The sequence below is a fragment of the Pteronotus mesoamericanus genome, unplaced genomic scaffold (genome assembly GCF_021234165.1).
Source record: "Pteronotus mesoamericanus isolate MK-2021 breed Mesoamerican mustached bat unplaced genomic scaffold, CSHL_Meso_final contig_25, whole genome shotgun sequence".
Lineage (NCBI taxonomy): Eukaryota > Metazoa > Chordata > Mammalia > Chiroptera > Mormoopidae > Pteronotus > Pteronotus mesoamericanus.
The window spans coordinates 4,413,662-4,432,704 of record NW_026555105.1 but is presented as its reverse complement, the minus strand read 5'-3'; the positions used below and the strand labels follow the sequence as shown (position 1 = coordinate 4,432,704).

The window sequence follows — 19,043 nt, the reverse complement described above, 5'->3', positions numbered from 1 at the left end:
GAGCAGCCAGTAGGTGGTAGTTAGTTGTTATCATGGTTACAACCTTGTGAGTCAGTGTCCATTCTGGGCCACATGCTCAGAGAAGCGAGGGGTAGCTGACACCCTTCTTGGTTCCCAAGATGCCCTTGACCCTTTGCCCATTGGGGCGCCCTGCCCCCAGCTTCTGATGCTTTGCTTCTAACAGCTGGCACCTGTTAGAAGCCAGCCCCGCCCCCCACAGCCCCTTGGCTGCCGTGGCTATTTGGCATGGACAGACCAAGAGCTAGAGCCCCTGGGACTTCACGCCCCCAGGTGCAGCCGAGGAGAGCGCACCATGCCCTGGGTGCTGCCCTGTAAAGCAACAAGGACCCGGGGGGGCGGGAACTTCCACCAACGGCACCCTCCTCTGGCTCCTGTCCTGCCCCTGTCCTGTTTCCCTCATTGCCCCATGGGTGTCCCCAGGAATCACTTCTCTGGTGAACCTGGGTCCTGGGGTCAGCTTCCGGGGAAGATCTTGGTCATCAAGGAAGACTTCCTGCAGGAAGCGTGGTTGGGGCTCTGCCTGGTGCAGAGGGGAGGAGGAAGAGAGACAGAGGAAGATACCAGGAGGAAGATGGCAGGTGCCAAAGTGTAGGCAGGTGATGTTTAAGAAATAGAGGAGCTGGCAGGAGCCGGGGGCAGAGTCCGGGGCATCCACGGGGAGGCCGATGCGGGCGGGGGCCAGCGGCTCAGTGGGGCCATCCCTTGCAGCACACCGAGGTCCAGCTGGGGACAATGGCCTTCTGAAGAGCCATGGGAAGCACAGAAGCAGGAAAGAGACATGATGGGGTTTGGGTCTTGAGAAGACCAACATGCAAGTGTATGAGGAAGAGGCTGGAGGGAAGCAAGAGGGAGACGCACTGGGGTTTCTGCCGCGGCCCCGCTGGTGGGGGTGTGATGGACTTGACAAACAGGGGGTCTGGCGCAAGGAACAAATACCCTGCGGAGTGCGGTTGGCAGGGTAACTCTATGGGCAGCGTAAGTTACAGTTTTAATTCGAACCTTTCACCTAAAATGTATAGGGTGTGTTTGAGGGTGACATTATTATGTTACAGAACGACATGCTTATGATTTGTAATAAAAGATTTTGTAATAAAAAAGGGGCCTTATTTGTGCTGAACTCTGTATTTAAGAAGGGGGTGAGAAAAAGAAACTTATTTGCTCTTCGAATGATCATGTTTCCATACAACTGCTAGTGGAGTCCAGATTTTCAGGAAGGTAGATTTGGTGTTACAGAGCTTGGGAAATGGACACATGAGAGTTTTTCTAGTAAGACAAAGTTTAAATTTTAAAATTTTGTTGCAACAAGGGCGATGAAGAGAAACATCTCTCAAGTTTTAAAACCTTTATTCTTATTTCAGAGAATTCAACAAAGAGACACAGATGAATTCTGAAAACGTATGAATTTATAATTCTAAAAATAATTTCATAGCAAGGAGAAAGCATATACCTATTTTAACAATCTGTACATATGTATTCAAATATAAAGATATAAACGTATACTCCTGAAATATTCTAAAAATATAACCTAACAAGGGAAATCTTTATCAAATTACAGAAATATGTAGTATGCTTTTAAGAAAAGTGGTAGTAAAAATATGTGTAAAAAAACCATATGTAAACACAATTTTAAAAAAAAGTTTTATAAGTATTGCATAAATCTCTATGCATTTCCCACTTAGGAAATTATATTTGCCCAAAGAGTTCAAATCACATAAGAATGGTTATACCTAGGGGTGGGCAGAAAGAGGCTTACAGTTGAGAGTATGCGAAATACAGAGCTTATTCTTGTATTATTATTTATTAATTATTTATTTGAGCAACTGTAAACCTCCTTTTGCCTCCCCCAGGTATGATTAATCTATAGGGTACATACACTTTGCTACTGTCCCATTCTACAGATGGGGAAATTAAGACATGGGAGGTCACTAAATATTTTTAAGCTCTAGCTGAACTTTATAACATTGCCTCAAACCACAGATCCTAAATGAAATACCATCTATTTTTAAAAATGACTGCAAGTACAGTTTAAAAGTGCTGACCCAACTCCTTGAGGCCATAGAGGGAATACATTGACTAAGTAAAGAATTTCAGGATCCTCTAACCAAACGCTACCACAGTAACTCCTTAAGGTATTCTTACATAAGAGGTTTTGACTTCGTTAAAGTACTTCTTAAAAGAGAGGCATTCTCTAATTTCCCAGCGATGCTCCTATTTCAAAGGCCAGCGGCATAGGGACATTTGGCCTTTGCTTATGTTATTGAGGAAATAGTTTTCCAAATGTTACACTAAGCAGTTACACAAAATGGATGGTCAATAGTACCCCGAGCCCCAGACAATTTGGCTCTAGTAGGTTTTTATTGTGATTCTGTAAGCTTACTCTGCAGCAGGAAAGATTCAAGTGGCGAATTTGGCAGGGCAGGGGCAGAAATGTCTAGAGACTTTCAGCTGACAAGCGCCCAGGCTTTCTATCATGTCATGGGAAATGCGGGAGGAAACCAGATCATGGGCAATTCTGTGTACATCAGGATGGTGCTGACATCGGCCAAGCGTAAGCCAGCACTTGACCTGTATTCCAACACTCAATCCACTTCCCTGAGTCAGATACTATCTTAGGTACCACCATCAATAGGCAGTACAGCTCCTGGAACAATTGTACAGGAGAGAGAATATAAACACTGGGCCTTAATGTCCTTTGTGGGTTGTTTCACGCTCGGCGTTTGGAGTTTGCTTTGGAGTCACGCAGAAGCCATGGGATGTTCTTGTAGGAGAAGACAACTCTCTGTTCCAGGTCTTGGTATTTAAAAAAAAAAATCTGGAAAATAAAGTATATTCCAATTATACATCAAAGAAGTGTAATTAAATGAGGGATTATTAGCCAAAAAAAAAAAAAAAAAAAAAAACAGCTAAACCAAAAATTGCCCTGGGCTCTTGCCAAAGGTGTGGTTTGCGCGTTGGATGTTCATACGTCTTGCTAAAGACAGGGAGTTTCAAAATGTGGCCAGAACTCCTTCATCATTCTGCTTGATCCAGTGCTGTTGGGATGCTCAGCATGTAACAAATTGCCTCATGGGACCAGACACTTGGGGACGAATTCATTTAGGCCTCGTTCAGAAATTTCATCCGTAACTGCATATTTCCTTAAATAACCACTTATCAGCAAATGCCCCTTAATTCGTGGTTAGCAAACAGCAACTAATTCTAGGCAAATTTTAGAAGATTCTGTTGAAAACGTAGAATGATTAAAACTGATTTTGAACACTGACATGGAATTCTATAAAGCCGTACGTTGGAAATGGCATATTTCCACAGATGGTAGTAGAAGCTTCTCAGGCTAACTTTTTACCACTTTAATAGTGAATGCAGGGAAAGTATTTCAGTGTATTTAATACAGGCTGGTAGATACATGCACTTAGCGTCCAGGGCTCTGGAAAGCCAGGCCCTGGGGCCAAACAGGGCCTACCACCTGTTTTTATAAATAAAACTTTATTAGAACGCAGCTTTGGAAGGCAGAATAATGGCCCTCAACAATTGTCCATGCCTGAAGTCCTGGAACCTGTGACTATGTTACTTTACATGGCAAAAGGAGATTTCAGATGTGCTTAAGGTTGTGGAACTTGAGGTGGGGGGAGTATCCTGAATAAAATAGCCTGTCAGAGAGATACGACAGGAGGAGGAGCAGAGACGTAAAGCCTGGAGGGCGGCTGAGCTCTGCTGGCGACAGAGATGGAGAAGGAGGAGGAGGCATGAACCCAGAAAGGCAGGGGACTCGAGGGAGCCGCGCGCAGCGCTTCACAGCAAGGACATGGCGGCCTCCGTCCTGCAACCACAAGCGACTAAACTGCCAACGGCCCAGGTTGGCCCGGGGAGAGAGGGCCCCTGGGAGCCTCCAGAAAGAAACGCCGCCTGCCGACACCATGATCGTGAGCCTGGTGAGAGCCACGCCGGACCCCTGCCCTATGGAACTGTAACAGAATGCATTTGTGCCACTGCACCTGAGTTTCAGTGGTTTGTTACCGCAGCCATAGAAAACTCATGTAACAATCACACCTACTTCTTGACGAATTGCCCGAGGCCGCTTTCAAGCTACAAGGCAGAGTGGAATGGCTATGAGAGAGACCGGAGGCCTGAAAAGCCTAAAATAGTCACCAACTGGTGCGTTACAGAAAGAGTGTATCCAGCCGTGATATTTGTGTGCAAAAGCTATTAGCAGCAGCTTGCATTTATTGAGCACTTATAGTCAATGCCGGGCTCTGGGCTGAGTCTTTAGTACTTGTATCAGCTTTCTGGATAGTAAGACTTTGCTCCCCATTTTACAAATTAAAAAAAGGGGGCAAACGGTTGAGTGACCACTCACGGTGACCCAGAGAATCAGTGGTGAGCAGGGATCAAGGCCCAGCCCTGGCTGACTTCTGGGCTGGCTCACCCTTTGTCATGCCCAGTGTCCAGGTGCGCACCTGCGGCCTCTCACCGCTGGCAGAAGGCAATGGGCAGTTCCCGGCTGGGCACCAGGATGCCCAAGTGCAGCATCTCCACCGGCTTGTGGTCTGTGGCCACGATGTCATATTTGCGGACAATCTGGAACACATAAAAGAAGGATTAGCCAATCTTCTCCTGCCTTGGAGAAAAGCACCAAACGCAAGTGCAGAAAACCAGTCAGGGTCTTACCCAGCAGAGAGCCAAGTGCAGCTGGAGCTCAGCGAGCCGGCGGCCGATGCACATTCTCTTCCCAATGCCAAACGGAAGGTGTGCAAAAGGATTGATCTTCTTTTTCTCTTGAAGCCATCGTTCTGGTTGAAATTGACTCGAATCTTTGAAATTCTCTTCATTGGACCCCAACACCTGGGTATTTAGCATCAACACTGTCTGAAAACACACAAATGTGGCATTTAAAGGAAGCAGAGGATGTTTGAGGGGCGCAACTTACAAAAGTGAGCATCTTACAAGTGTAGGAGTCACCCACCAATGTATAATAATGATGCTCGCCTGAAGGTATGGAGGGCTTGGAATGCACCAGGTACTAAATAGGGAAAGGACGTTACATTTTTGTAGCGCATTCTCACAACAACCCCATGTGGGAGATTTTACTATTAACCCCATTTTACAGAAAGGCGAGGTTCAGTGAAGTCCATACCCGAATCCAGGTCTGTCCCCAGAGCTGTCATTCCTGATGCTATATGATGCTGCATGTCAGCTATGCACCACAACCTACATATTTACAAAATGAATGTTTCCCCTATAAACATTTTTAGGGGAATTGGACGCCTATTGGAACATGTGTCTGTCAAAGCTCTGTGAGGTACAAAAAGCACAAATTCTACTTACTCCTTTGGGTAAAGCATATTCACCCAGAACCGTAGCCTTGTCAAGAGTCCTAGTTGTAAATGGCACGCTTGGGGTAAGTCTGAAAAACCAAAACTTAAGATGTAACGGTAGGTACGGACCAAGTTCTAGCCCAAGTGCTGATGGGAACGCAGATTCTGGTTAAGTAACTAATTGGTGCATAAGTTCATAACTCAAAAGGGGAACCTCATCACCGTTCTTCACAAAGAAGTTCTGTCTCTTTCTTCCCAATATTTACACCTCTTATTTGTATTCCTTATTTTATTGGGTTGGCAAAATCCCGCAGTTAGAGCCTGCTTAGGAGCTATCTGTAGTGGCTTTCCCGTTTCATTCTAGACTTCAAATGTGTATGTTTCTCATGCTTCGCCATGAATTTTTTTGAAATTTATTTTTATTTTTAATTTTTAGAGAGAGGGGAAGGGCTGGAGGATGAGAGGGAGAGGAACATCAGTATAAGAGAGGAATGTCGGCCAGTTGCCTTTCACATGTGCCCCAGCTGGGGACCGAACCTGCAGCCTAGGTGTGTGCCCTGACTGGGTATTGAACCAGGTGACTTTCAGTTTGAGTTGCCCTGGCCAGGTTTCACCCTGAATCTTGACATTTATCCTCGGTTTCTCTTATCTACCTTTAATGCAGTTAAAGATATTTCCTTTCCATCCTAAGATGGTGTGAGTTTTGTTTTCCAGAAAATTCTTTGAAAAAAATTTTCAAAGAGCATTTTCTCCTGGAGCCTCAAAATAAAAGATACCTATGTCTTATCACATGATAAGGTGGTCCCCTGGCTGGGCTTCCGTCTCAGATCCTTTAGTCCTGCCCAGAACCCTGATCAGTGCTTACAGCGTTCGTTAGAGTATTGGTACCAATGTAAAAGGACGCCGCTAACTTTCCAAGATGTAAGAGAATTTGCCCAAATGATTTAGGAAATGAATGTCAATAGAAGTGGAATATGGCCCTGAGGTTCTGTTTTCTTTTCCCTTGTCTTTTTTCCTTTTGATAAATGTGTAACAGTCAGTCGTGGGGGCGGTCTTTGGAGGGACGCCTCCTTGCGTCCCTAAGAGGACAGCGTTCTAACTCCCTGGCTCAGGCACGTGTGCTCACCTCATGGATTCTTTCAGACAGGCCTTTAAATATGGCATATTCCTCAAATCCTGGGCCCGTGGCATCTGATTCTCAGGCAATACGCTCTGAATTTCCTTAAGAAGCTTTTGTTGCACATGGGGATTGCGGGATAAATTGTAGAGAATCCACATTAAGCTGTTTGCTGTCTGAAAAAGCAAGGGACACAAACTTGAGTTTCTGCGAAGAAACTGCCTAAAAGCCCGTCTGGGCTGAAGCCAAGGCCAGGCCGTCCACCTTGCTCTGCAGGAAAAAAAAAACAACAACAAACACTGATGTTTTTTCTCATGTCCCTGTTTGTCCCTAAGTGATTACAATGTATGAACAGTCAAATGAAGGATACTTTGTTTATTCAGGGAATCAAAATAGAATCCTGTGAATAATTTGCCACAATAGGACACTTAAAATATTCATACAGAAATGGTTTGAACGCAAAGGAGTGCATGGAAAACTGGTGGAACAAAAGCGAGGTGGGTGGACTGGATCGAGGTCAATGTTGGGGCGGAGATAACACTCATCGCTAAGGGAGGTGGTTCCAAGGGGGGCGGGGCTGGAGGGAGGACTCCAGGGGCCCCTCTCCATTGTCTTTAGTCCTGCAGCTGACTCTATAGTTATCTCAAAAGGAAAAGCGTTTAATTCGAGAATTACTTAATTGAGTGGGGAGAGAGGAACAGAGATCCTAGGAGTGTTGCTATAAAAGATTAAAAACATTTTTCTACAGTGCAAACACCCAAGAAACTGCATTGCTGGAATTTAAAAGAAGAGTTTTTTTTTTCCTGCCACACCCTAAAAAGTTACCACAAAACTATAAAGGCATTATCTATACTCAGGGTTTCAGCCACATGCAAAGAGCCCTCGAAGGAGGCTGCCAGCACCAAAATAAGAAATTCTAGCGCTGAGTTGAATGTTGCAAGGTACCAGCCCAGTTTCTGACAAAGGCTCGTGGCCTTTTAAGTGGCACCCTCAACTTCCTTTCCAAAGGCAACAAGAAGAGAAAAAATATTGGCGGAAACAGCCAAGGGTAGCTTTTAGCTTCAAATATTCACCACTGGTAGTCAGAAGTATTTGTTTTTTAGGCCCTTTCTTTTTTTAAGCTAATTTAAACCAAATAGTCCTATAAAAATGGTCCTTGTGTCCTTTCTCTGTGGACAGGAAGACGCTTTAGCCAAGTGCCATGCGCCAGTCACATAAATGAGCAAAGTGCAAGGCGCTTTGGAGCCAGTGGCGTTTATTGTTTTTGGAAGAAGCCGTCCCCTAAGGCAGGCTTCTTCATATCAGAGGACTGGCAGCCTCAGCTGCAAATAAACTGCCCAAGTCATTAGTGCAAGAGTCTAATTTACAAAACAGGAAGAGGGAGGAGCCGCCAAAGTAGACAGACTTTCAAATTTCTCTGATTTTTCCAAATGAGACTTTCAGAATAGCCAGGACTAAAAAAGAAACAGATTTCACCCTATCAGTGGGTCCGTCACCACAAAGACCAAATAGGGTTTCCAAAAGGCAGATAAAACTGTAGCCTTCACCAAAGCGCTGTAGGACGGCCTGCCGGTCAGGGTCACGGCCAGGGCTGAGCCGAGGGGGAGTGGCCTGCAAAACCTCATGGGCACCAAACGTCCTGGCCTGACCTCCCGGTCGCGCTCTCTCTCCGCTACATCCACTCTCCGTCCACCAGCCAGAGCCCGCTTTACACAGCATCCATCCGATCAAGTTGCCTCTTGCTTAAAACACTCCAAGAGCTTTCCATCGCAAGTGTGATAAAAGCCAAGTGTCTCACTAAGGCTCCTGGTGAACGCGGCCCATCCGCTTCTCCCTTCTCAGCTCTGACCACATTTGCTGGTTCTCCAGAGAGTATTTCAACATTTTGATAATTAATGGACAGCCCCAGGGAGGTAACATGCACAAGCACCTAAAGTATCGATCTACGTTGTAAAAATCTAGATCACCGGTTGCGTGGTGTGGAAGTCTACTGCTCCTGAATGCCGGTAGCAGTGTTCATCTGTCACAGCACTTAGACTCTGCTCTGGAGTGTTGCACTAGGGGCCGGCGTCACAAGGAGAATTTTTCTCCAGTCCTGTGTGAGCTCAAAGCCTGTGCATTGGGTCGCCCATAGCGCCAAGTGTGGGGCTTCTTAACTGTGCTAAGCTCGCGCTCCAGCCTTGTGGAAGGAATGAGTTTAGTGGCTCCTTAAAATTCATCACGAAAAAGAGGCCACAGGCTACCTGTTGGCCAAGCAAGGGCCAGGCCCCCCGCTTACCGTCTCTACCGCGGCCAGCTGGAGCTCGGTGACAGCTGCGTAGAGTTCTTTCTTTGAAAGCTGATTGCGGTGGTAAATGTCACAGAGGAAGTCCATGCTGGGCTGCTCTGAATGCTTCTCTAGCCGCTGGTTGATACAAGATTTGACTATTGGAGAACAGAAAAGGGAGAGGAAGTCAGCTGAACATTAGGATGAGGAAAAGGATGAAAGGGAAGCTAAGGGGAAATCTTTACAGCATGGGACAGGGACAGGGACGCTGTTAGATGAGCTCCACTGCCTACTTGGGCCGTCGAGGATGGATGGGTGCCCCCACAGGAGTGGGGCCTCTCAAATGTCAACGTGTGTGACAGTCACCTGGGCATCTTCTAACAATGCAGAGTCTGAATTGAGGGTCTGGCGCGGGCCCGGGAGCCTACATTTCTAACAAGTTCCCAGGTCATGCTGGTGCTGCTGATCTGTAGGACGCGTCCCAACTAGGGAGAGGGCAGAGCTGGGAGGGGTTCATGATGAGACAAAGGTGGGACCTGGGTCTGCTCTCAGAATCAGAACCTGGACCCAGATCCGGGTGTCTATGGTCACTGATACGGGCAGACACACTAATACAGAGTGTGGCTCCCAAATCTAGGTGCACGTGTACACACACACACACACACACACACACACGTGTGCAGTGCCCATGAATGTTGACAATAATCGTAAAAATTTCTAATATCTGTAAAGTACATTCTAGGGATATCATTTCAATCCATGATGTGAGCCACCACCAGAACAATAATAGTGGGGATGGTGGCAATAAAAATGATGACAATAAATGGTACAGCCATTGGAGCCTGGGCTTCGAGGGCCTTTCTGCTTGGCTTCAAATCTTGGCTTTGCATCGTCTGGTGTGTAATGTTAAGAAAGTTACTTAACTTCTTTGTGCCTCAGTTCTGTTACTTGGGGCTAAAAGATCTAACCTAGGTTTTCTGGTGGCAGGTAAATCAGTGTGTGTGTTTAAATATGTGTAATATATTATCACAGAACAATACTTATCATCAAATAGCCCTATCACAATGTAGCAGAAATAGCTCTGATGCATTGAGATATTGTCATATGCCAGGCTTTGGCATTGTCTCTGTTAGACCTAGAAACAGTTGCATCGAGGTAGGTGCTACTATTATTGTTGTCGTTGTTGTTAGCCCATTGTAGAGATAAGACAACTGAGGATGAAAAGAAGATAGCACATTTGGCCAACCGCCTCACCCGTAACAGACCGGCGCCTTGAGTCCAGGTATCTCTGACCCCAAAGCTCCTGCTTCTCACCACTCCTGGTTCCCCAACCCAACACAATGCCTCCTCCTGCCTTTTCCTCAGGATTTGTCTACACCAGGGCGACCCCTGAACTCGTGTTTGCAAAGCCCAAAGGAATCAGGAGGAACAACTCCATCCTCGGATCAAGGCGGCCCGGCCAAGGAGACCCTTTCAGACCTCCGGGCAGCAGCTCTGGGGACAGCGAGGCTGGGTGTGTGGCCACGTTACCTGACTTGAAAATGGTGTCCCAGGCCAGCGTGTGGGCCTGCCAGACCTTAGTGTTGAGGCTCTTGTGCAGCTCCACGGGGGTGACCATCATCCTCCCGAATGTGCTCATCATCTGTCGAGAACACAGCGCCTCGTCACCCCGCCTCTCTCCCCGGCAGCCTCCCCCTGGGCCGGGGGGGCTCTGATCATGGCCGCCTGTGCTTGCTGAGGGTGGGATTCGAAGGCGCCCCTCGGCACGGGGCCTGGAAGCCGTACCCACCCCACCTGCCAGGAGCATACTCAGAATCATCTTGGGGATGATTTTTTTAGTCAGGTTTAATTTAAAAAGTGCTCTTATAACCTACATCTTAAAAAGGAAAAGAGGAAAACTATAAATTTTCTCTTCACTTGAATTTCCAAACTTCAGCCACTCCTATGCCAGCTGCACAGCACCTACTAGATCCACATACGACCTAAATGATTCAAAAATGTAAAATCTGAAAATTTTCAGGCTTTTGAAGGCTGTAATTTAATCAAGTGACCTTTAACTGAACTTCCTACTTTAAATTTGCCCAGTGATTTAAAGTGCTGCTTTGTTATATGTCCATATGTGCACGTGCATTCATGACGATACAGAGCACACACTAAAACGAACACTAACTATTGTCATAAGATAGGTGTGCACGCCGCTCATGGGGAAACCCTAGGATGCGAGGATGCGTGGTCAGGGAAACCGCTCTCTCCCCGGGGGAACGCTCACCGTTTTGATGGCCTTGATGAATTCCAACGCTTCATCCCCTGCATCCTTCCGAAGGAGCCCAAATCTCTTCTCGTAGAGCACAAGGCAGATGCCTGTTAATGGACATAACGCTGTCAGCACAATCTGGACTCTGATTAGCTGGCGACTAAAAGCTCGATTCCACCTCTCATAGACGTGGAGTATTTTCAAAGGACAAAGGAGGAGTGAAGAGTCTGAGACCCCGATCGCTCTTCCTAGAAATTATCTCCAGGTCCAGCGACCCATCCCCTGCAGCTCCTCCTGGTCAGAAAAGCCACTGTGCAAATGTAGCCCTTTCCAAATGTGGATGAGTCACTCCTGTCCTGCCTTGTGGTAGTCAGAGTTTATCATTGACATCAGGCGCAGCAGACACTGTGAATGGCCTACCCAATACTCCTTCGGCCTCGTTTCTCCCCTAAGACAACAATGATTTTATTTAGGGTGTCTGTGTATCTGGCAATCAATCAGGATGGATCTGAGAGACTCTGGCGACAAGCCTGTTCCCTGACTTCCCAGAGCCTCCAGAGCAGCGTCATGACCCAAGTCCATCCGGCCAGTGGGACCAAAAGGATATACTTTCTTTGCTCTCTAGATAAAGTGGGACCTGTACCCTCTTTTCTTCTTGTTTTCGCCCAAAATGCAGCGGTGAAGCCAGGAGGGGCAGCAGCCATTTTACAACAAGCCAGCACACTAAGGCTGGATGCGCGAGAACAGACAGTGCGCGGACTTGGCTCCCCAGTGACATCGCTGAGCGCCAGCCGCGGACGCGGACGGCCTTCCTGTGGACTTCCTGGAATGCTAGACAATAATTTTTAAACTGCCTGAGTCAGATTTTCCTTGACTTACAAAGAAATGCATTCGATACTCCTTAATTTGGGTATTGACAGTGGATAACTTCCAAAACACACACTTCGCTTCTCCTCTATAATCATCGCCTCTCTTCAGCCTTCTTCACCCCTTCACACCTTTCGTGGCTCTCTTGTTTGCATGGAGCCCTCTCGTGGGCCAAGATGACTGGTCTATAACTTTAACGTGAGGCTGACCTGATGGAGGAGACAGGCCAGGACACAGGCTACCATCTTGGGGCGCCACGCCCAGCCCCTAGTGTCAGCACCAGAGTGACCCTTGTAGCACGGGAAACCACGCCACCCTCCTGCCGAAAGCACTTACCGTCCCTCCCAGGTGCTCCCAGGCGCACAGCCCAACTCCTGGTTTATATGGATTTATGAGGCTGGCTGCTGCCTTCCTCCCACCCTCCGCCCTTGCCCTCCCTTGCAGGCTGCGCCCCAGTCATTCCAAATGCCTCTCTGTCCCTTCACCGTTGTCTCTGCGCCTCTGCCTGGACCGCTCCTCCTTCCTCACTTGCTCCTGGCGAACTCCCACTCATGCGCCAGGCCCTTGCTGAGATGGCCCACCTCCGCGACGCACCCCCGAGCCAAGCTCAGCTGGGGCATGCCTCTCCGATGGGCCCATGGCCTTGACCCTGCTTTGTTTATTGAGCTGGCCTTGCTCCCTTGCCTGCACCCCCAATGAGCGGTGATCTGCTTCTTATATCCCGGCTGATCCTTGAAGAAAGTGATCGTGCCCCCTTCTGTTTCAAAGCCTCTGTGGCTCTCCATTTGACTCAAACGAAAAGTTCTTGCCCCTGGCTGGTGTGGCTCAGTGGACTGAGCATTGGCCTATGAACCAAAGGGTTGCTGGTTCGATTCCCAGTCAGGGCACACGCCTGGGTTGCTGGCCAGATCAGGTCCCCAGTAGGGCGCCTGCGAGAAGCAACCACACACTGATGTTTCTCTCCCTCTCTTTCTTCCTCCCTTCCTCTGTCTAAAATAAATAAATAAAATCTTTAAAAAAATAAAAATAAAATAAAAGTTCTTGTGGGACCTACAGGCCCCGGTCTTCCCCAGCTCCCCTTCCCCGTCCCGTCCATGCACACCAGCATCCTCAGAGTTTCTCAAAGGCGTGCTCACGCTTCTGTCCCAGGGCGTTTGTACTTCCTGTCCCCGCTCTCGGGGACAACATTCCCACAGGTACCCTTGTGGCTGGCACCTCCCTTTCCTTTAGGTTTCACCTCAGATGTCTCTGTATCAAAGCAGAGTCACCTCATCTAGGCACCCATGTTCTTTCTTGAACCCCTTACCCCTTGGCAGAGTATATATTAAAATGTGGTCCCGGCCGGTGGACCAGTTGGTTGGACCGTTGTCCCATAGACCAGTGAGTGCAGGAGACAACCAATCGATGTTTCTCTCTCAATCAATGTTTTTCTCTCTCTCTCCCCTTTCCTCCTTCTCTAAAATCAATGTGTTTACTTGTCAACAATCACTCCTACTAGAACCCAAGCTCCATGTGAGCAAGAGTGTTGCCTGTTTTGCTCACTGCGGTGTCCCTAGCTTAGTGCTCGGCATGTAGCAGCTGTTCAAAGAGTGTTTGTTGAATGACTACACAAACAACCCAGAGTGCAAAGCAAGCATAGCTTCAGGGCCTGAAAGCATTGGAATGGCTGCTAGGGCCTTTCCTAGTCAGAACAGTATATGATTACACAAGAGTTGTCAAGTTGTCCACAGAGCCATGTTTCAGCCTCACTTGCAAAGTCGAATGAATGAGAGCGTGAAGATGACTTACTTTCAAATGACCATTTGTTCAGTTCACTGTATAGGTCTTCAATGTGGCCTCTCTCGTTACACAGTTCATCCATTCTACCCATGAAATCAGCCAAGACCTTGAAAGAAAGAAGCCACAAAAGCACAGTTTAGTCTTTGAGGGAACACACTTAGAGCTCAGTGAGCTAACTCCGGGTTTTGCTACCTGGGATACATTCACTGGCCGGAAGGTCGTTCTGTTGGAAGCAACATTAATTATGCATGATCCTTGGGAGAGCACCTGAGGCCCTAACCACCTTGCCCCTGGGTATTTCCTCAGCTTTCCCTGCAGCCACCCCCACGCTTAAGTTTCAGCCTTTGATCTAAATTTAAAGAAAGGAAAACATTTCTTCTCATCCAAATGGGGAACAGACCACAAAGGAGAACTCAGTCGAGTGTCCCTGCTGGCACGGCATCTCAGGGCCCATGGTGCCGTAACTGCCCTGAGGTTTGCCGCGTCCACATCTGGGCAAGCAAACGTCTCTTTGCCGACTGGTCTTGTGTTCAGCGTGTTGGACAAGGAGCCAGAAAATCTGCACATGCTGGACGCAGCTCCCTCGCTAAATAGCTCTGTGACCTTGGACACGTTATGTAAGGCCGTCTGATGCCAGTTTCCAAAATCAGGGTTTTAGATGACAAAGGCCTCTCCTTTAATGAGGCTCTAGAGTACCAGGCACCTCACAAAGGGTATTTTCTCAGCTGATCTTCACAACACCCTGGTGAGGGAGAAAGTACTGTCATTTCTTCCATTTCCTAGGTAACAGATGAGAAAACTGAGGTGCAGAGAGAGGCTCAGGCACTGGCCCTTGACACAGAGCTGAGAAGCGGCCACACTGGGTCTGGGAGCAAAGCCAGCATCACTCCAGGGCCCACCCACGTGACCTATGATGCTTCGTTTGCCCGCCTAGTACATTCAGAAGTACTTTGAATGAGTTACCATCAAAAATTCTGAGATGTCACATGAACACAGAGACTTTCCTCTACTTGTTCAGAATAATAATAATAAAAGAAGAAGAAGAAGAAGAAGAAATGAGAGGATCCAGTGATACCGTATTTGCATTCCCATGGGACAGCCATTTCCTGAAACTGGGGCAGCTGTCACCTCTAGAAAGGACATGCGCTGTTCTTGCCTGAGACCCCTACAGGGCCTACCTTATACCTTTACATTAATTACCTGGGCCCTGAAAGCTTCTGAGTTTGCGATCTTTTACCTGTACAATCTTATGCGGGTCCCAGTTCGGTTCAAAATAAACACCCAGAGTGAATAGGAGTCCAAAGAGATTACTCTATGCTTAAATCGCTTGCCCTTTGGCCCCCTGTTGGCTAAAGGATGTGTCTAAATACCTTCGCGTGGCACAAAAACATTGGCAAGACCTGCCTTCTGTCCAGCATCTTTTCAGAAAAGTCCCATTCTGACTATATTTTCTCTAAACACATCGAGACACACCGTCTCCATGTTTTCAGCAGGCTGTTCTCTCTGCCTACATTCCTTTCTCTACCTTCTGCGGCTTGTAGACTCCTCATCCTGCAAAACCCAGGTCAAATATCACAGCCAAAGAACTTCATAAGCACGATCTCGTCTCATCATCACGGCAAACCCGTGGAGTGAGAAGTGCTGCTCCCATTTTATAGACTGGGAAACTGAGGCTTAGGGAAGTGGAATGGTTTCGTGAGACTACACAGAGTGGAAGGCTGATGTCCAAATCCAAGACTGTGGAACACCGAAGTCTGTGCGTGTAACTGCTCCCTCACGGTGGTATTTTAAAGGTGGAATAAGGACTTTGGAGGTGGGGGAGGACAGTGTGGAGAGGAATGAGGAGAAAGTGAAGACCCCGAACCATCCAAAGTACCCACTTTACATTCTGCACATTGTAGCTGTGACCCTAACCCTTGCTCCCTCCGCAACAGAACCGGGAAAGCGGGCCCCAGCCTGCAAACCTCATTGATTTTGTTGTCCAACTTCATAATTTCCACGGGTTTCATGAGTTTCTTTTGAAAGGCATTCCGGACCCTCTGCCAGTCTTTTCCTTCCCTGGGAGAGAAGCAGAAATCGACTTAGAGCCAACTGAAAAGAAGCAGAGATCCCCTCCAGCTCTGCAGCTTGTGAGAACTCTATCGTCAATGGACACTGGGAATAGGACCAAGAAATCGCCAGAAATTAAAAGCACTGGAATGCTGGGGGCTGGTTTGACGATAGGATGAGAAAGTACCTTTCCTCTCAGCCACAGAAAGGTGATGTACAGGTACTTTGGGTCGAGGGCTGTTGAGGTGTCCTTGCTGGGTCTGAGCAGGGAGGCCAGATGCCTTGTTTCCCAGCAAGGAGAGCAGGCACCTGAAGACCCCCCTGCCCCCCGCCCCGGCCACCGGAAACCCAGGTCTGTTAGAGGAAAAATCTTTCAACCTCCTGAAAGCCACATTTACAAAACACCTCAAATTTGGAATTTTCCCATTGTCTCCAAATAATAACCCACAGCCAGAGATTCCCAGGGGCTGGGAAAAGCCTGCTCCCCTCAGCCACCCTCTTGCACTTGCCCCGTAGCGGACCACACAGCTCGTGATGCACCCCGAACTGCTATGATTTTAAATTCCAGACATTATCTCCTACAAATATAGCTTTTAGGCATTAAATTTGGGGGGGGGGGTAAAAAAGTGCTATCTTGTTAAATGGTAACAATTAAAAAGCACAGAAATCACATCACATGAAGGCATTTATGTATCTAAAATGCAAATTAGACACCCCACCTCATCCCAGCCTTCAATCCCCTCCAGAAAGAAAGTTCATTTCTGGCGTTTGAGCTTCTAAGAGGGGGTTACAGAGAATTTTAAGGGATGATTTTTTGTTGGTGGTGGTGGTGGTGGTGGTGCTTGTAGCACGTTTGCCTGGCTCGCTGACTTCCGAACCTCCTCTTGCCACAATTAGTGTAACATTTTTTGGCATGTCTTTGTTGGACGTGCATGGCCCTACCCAGGTGCCAGAGAGAACGCAGGTGTTAGGCGGATTCACAGTAGAGCTGTCCCTCCGCCCACTCAGGTGTCTGCAGGAAGGCACGATTGCATCGGGTCAGGGGCTTCCGCGTCCCCGGAGTAAGAAGCGTCCAACCCCAGGGCATCTCTTCCCAGTTTCCAAGCGCCTGAGGCGCAGCCGCCGGTCCCCATCCCGCCGGCCCCCATTCTGCCGCCCGGACTCACAAGATGAGCAGCCCGTAGCCCTCCTGGCGATAGTCGCGATAGGCCTTCCAGGGTTTGATCTCCAGCCGCTGGGGGTACGCGCTCTCCGTGCGGTACAAGGCTTCCAGCAGGCAGGGCGAGCCCAGGTGCACTGAGTCGAAGGAACCCAACTTCATCCGGAAAATCTTGCCATACTTCTTGTGGTACTCCGCCTGCAGCGGGCCGGGCACAGCGCAGAGTCAGCGCGCATCCCTGGCAGTCCCCGGGGTGCTTCTCCCTCCTCCCGCCTCCTTCCCCCGCCCGGGACCGGGACCGGGACCGGGACCGCCCCGGCGGGGATACCCCGAGCCCCCCGCGCGCCCGGGCCGCGCGCCTCGGGGAGGATTTGGAGCGCAGGGCAGGGAAGGGAGAGGGAATTGGGGCGCGACGAGACATTTACCAGCGTATCGTGCTGTTTCTTGAGCCCCCCTTTCCAGAGAATCTCCAGGAGGCTGCCCAGCAGTGGCCAGTTGGTGGGGCCGGGCAAGGCTGCCGCGTTCTGTGCCTCGCCACGTTCCGCCAGCGGGCACAGGGGCACCTCGCGCGGCCGAGGGGGCGCGCACGCCGTCGATGTCATGGGTCTGGGGGGCTGCCCGAGGCTGCGCAGCTGCTGTAAGAAGGCGACCAGGGAGCTGCTCTTGCTGAGGCGAGAGCTCATAGCTGCCGGGGAGATCGGGCGCGTAGGGACGCGCGGGGACCGAGAAGAGCGAGGTTGCTCAAGTGGTGCCGGCTGGGTTTGGGGGCGTGACGATTCTGGGAAAGAGACGCAAAGAGGACCAGCAGGTGTGATGAAGAAGGCGGAAGAGGGACAGAAATGACCTCGGTGAGGATGCTCTGCGTAGTACTGTGCCGCAGCCTCAGGGCGCGGGTGCCCGCTGAGCGCCGGCCACAGGGGCTGGAGAAGGGCAGCCGGGAGTCGGGTGCCTCTTGGAAGACGAAGGGAAGGGATGTGGGTCTGCCTGTGGGTCTGCAAGTCTGACTACCAGGCCTGCCGCGAAGTGGGGACGTCAAGTGGTGATGTCTTCTATCCAGTGGAGGGTAGAAGAGATGCCACGGGAGCTGCTGTTTCCTCCTGGCCCTCTCCATGATCCATGCCCTGGGACCAAGTATTTATGGAGACAGGGCAGGCCCTGGGTGGCCAATGAGCACTCTGAGTGGGGCGGAGTGGGTCCTGGCTTGCCCGGCCGGGAACGACGCGGGACCCGAGGCGGGGCGGGGGCGGGGGTCTGGAAATAGGATGGAGTCAGCGAGGTGAGCGAGGGCGCCCGCGCCTCGGGTGACCGGTGCGCTGCTCTCCGGGCGGGAGCGCGGGCGGACTCCACCCCGGTGATAACGCCCCGGGGAGGGACGCCTTGCCGCGAGTTCACCGGGTGTGCGCCGAGCACGCCTCCCGGCCCTCCCGCGGCGGGCAGAGGCGGCAGTGGCGGCCGGGGCGGCAGCTCCGCGCTTGCACAATCGCGCTGCCGGGCGGGCGAGGTCTCCGAGTGCGGACCCGGGGAGGCTGCCGGCGCCCGTCGGGGCCCGAGAGCCCGCGCGCCTCCCGGGAGCAGGTTCCTGTCCGCCTGGACGGAACTCTTTCTGGAGGGAGGTTGGCTTTCTGCGCCTCCCAAGGTCGGGAAGGGCTGAAACTCAGCATCTCATTTCACCTTTGGGTCTTGGGCTCGGAGAGCCAGTTGAATTTGCAGAAGTTCCCTGCCTGGCTGTTCCGTTTTGGTTGTTATTAAGGCTTCATGAATCAATGCAAGTAAAGCGCGCACAACGTAGTACCTATCCAGCTCTCGACCTAGTCGTTACCTCTTAGCCAGGGAGGAAACGCGCCGTGAAAACCGGGCCTACCTCCTTCACGCCCATCCTCCTCCCTTTTTTTTGTACACCTTGTGCAAAGGAGAGGCACCTGCGACCTCCCACCATCCCCACCCACCCCTGCAGTTTGTCCTGGGCAGGTGTAGGCGCGCGCGCGCACGCACACACACACTTTTTCTAGAGTCATCGTGGTTGGCAAGAGAAGAACTTTCTTTACTAATTCAGGAAGAGAACTGGAGATTTTCATTGATAATTTGAAAGTGGCTCCTACGCTTTCATTTCGGTCCAACGCAGAGCTCCGGCAGCCATGGAGGAGCCAGGACGCTCGCTGTTGGTTCTCCCTGCCCTTCAGCCTCTCGGCTGTGTTTTGACCCTGGCGCTGGCCGAGTGC

The 19,043-nt window shown here is 49.8% G+C and overlaps 1 protein-coding gene across 2 annotated transcripts; it reads right to left on the bottom strand.

Annotated features, from left to right (window-relative positions):
* Positions 1-4,485: 4,485 nt before the first annotated feature.
* On the bottom strand, positions 4,486-17,507 carry LOC129070417 (1,25-dihydroxyvitamin D(3) 24-hydroxylase, mitochondrial). Of its 2 annotated transcripts, XM_054573359.1 has the most exons (11): positions 17,250-17,507; positions 16,832-17,022; positions 15,581-15,674; positions 13,626-13,722; positions 10,986-11,077; positions 10,247-10,358; positions 8,729-8,874; positions 6,460-6,626; positions 5,344-5,422; positions 4,687-4,884; positions 4,486-4,596 (listed from the first exon to the last, which is right to left on the bottom strand). In XM_054573359.1, the coding sequence occupies exons 1-11, from the start codon at positions 17,505-17,507 to the stop codon at positions 4,486-4,488; spliced, it is 1,545 nt and encodes a 514-aa protein (XP_054429334.1). The 2 variants fall into 2 exon arrangements, with proteins under 2 accessions (XP_054429334.1, XP_054429336.1); XM_054573361.1 differs by lacking the exon at positions 4,687-4,884.
* Between the last annotated feature and the right edge of the window lie 1,536 nt (positions 17,508-19,043).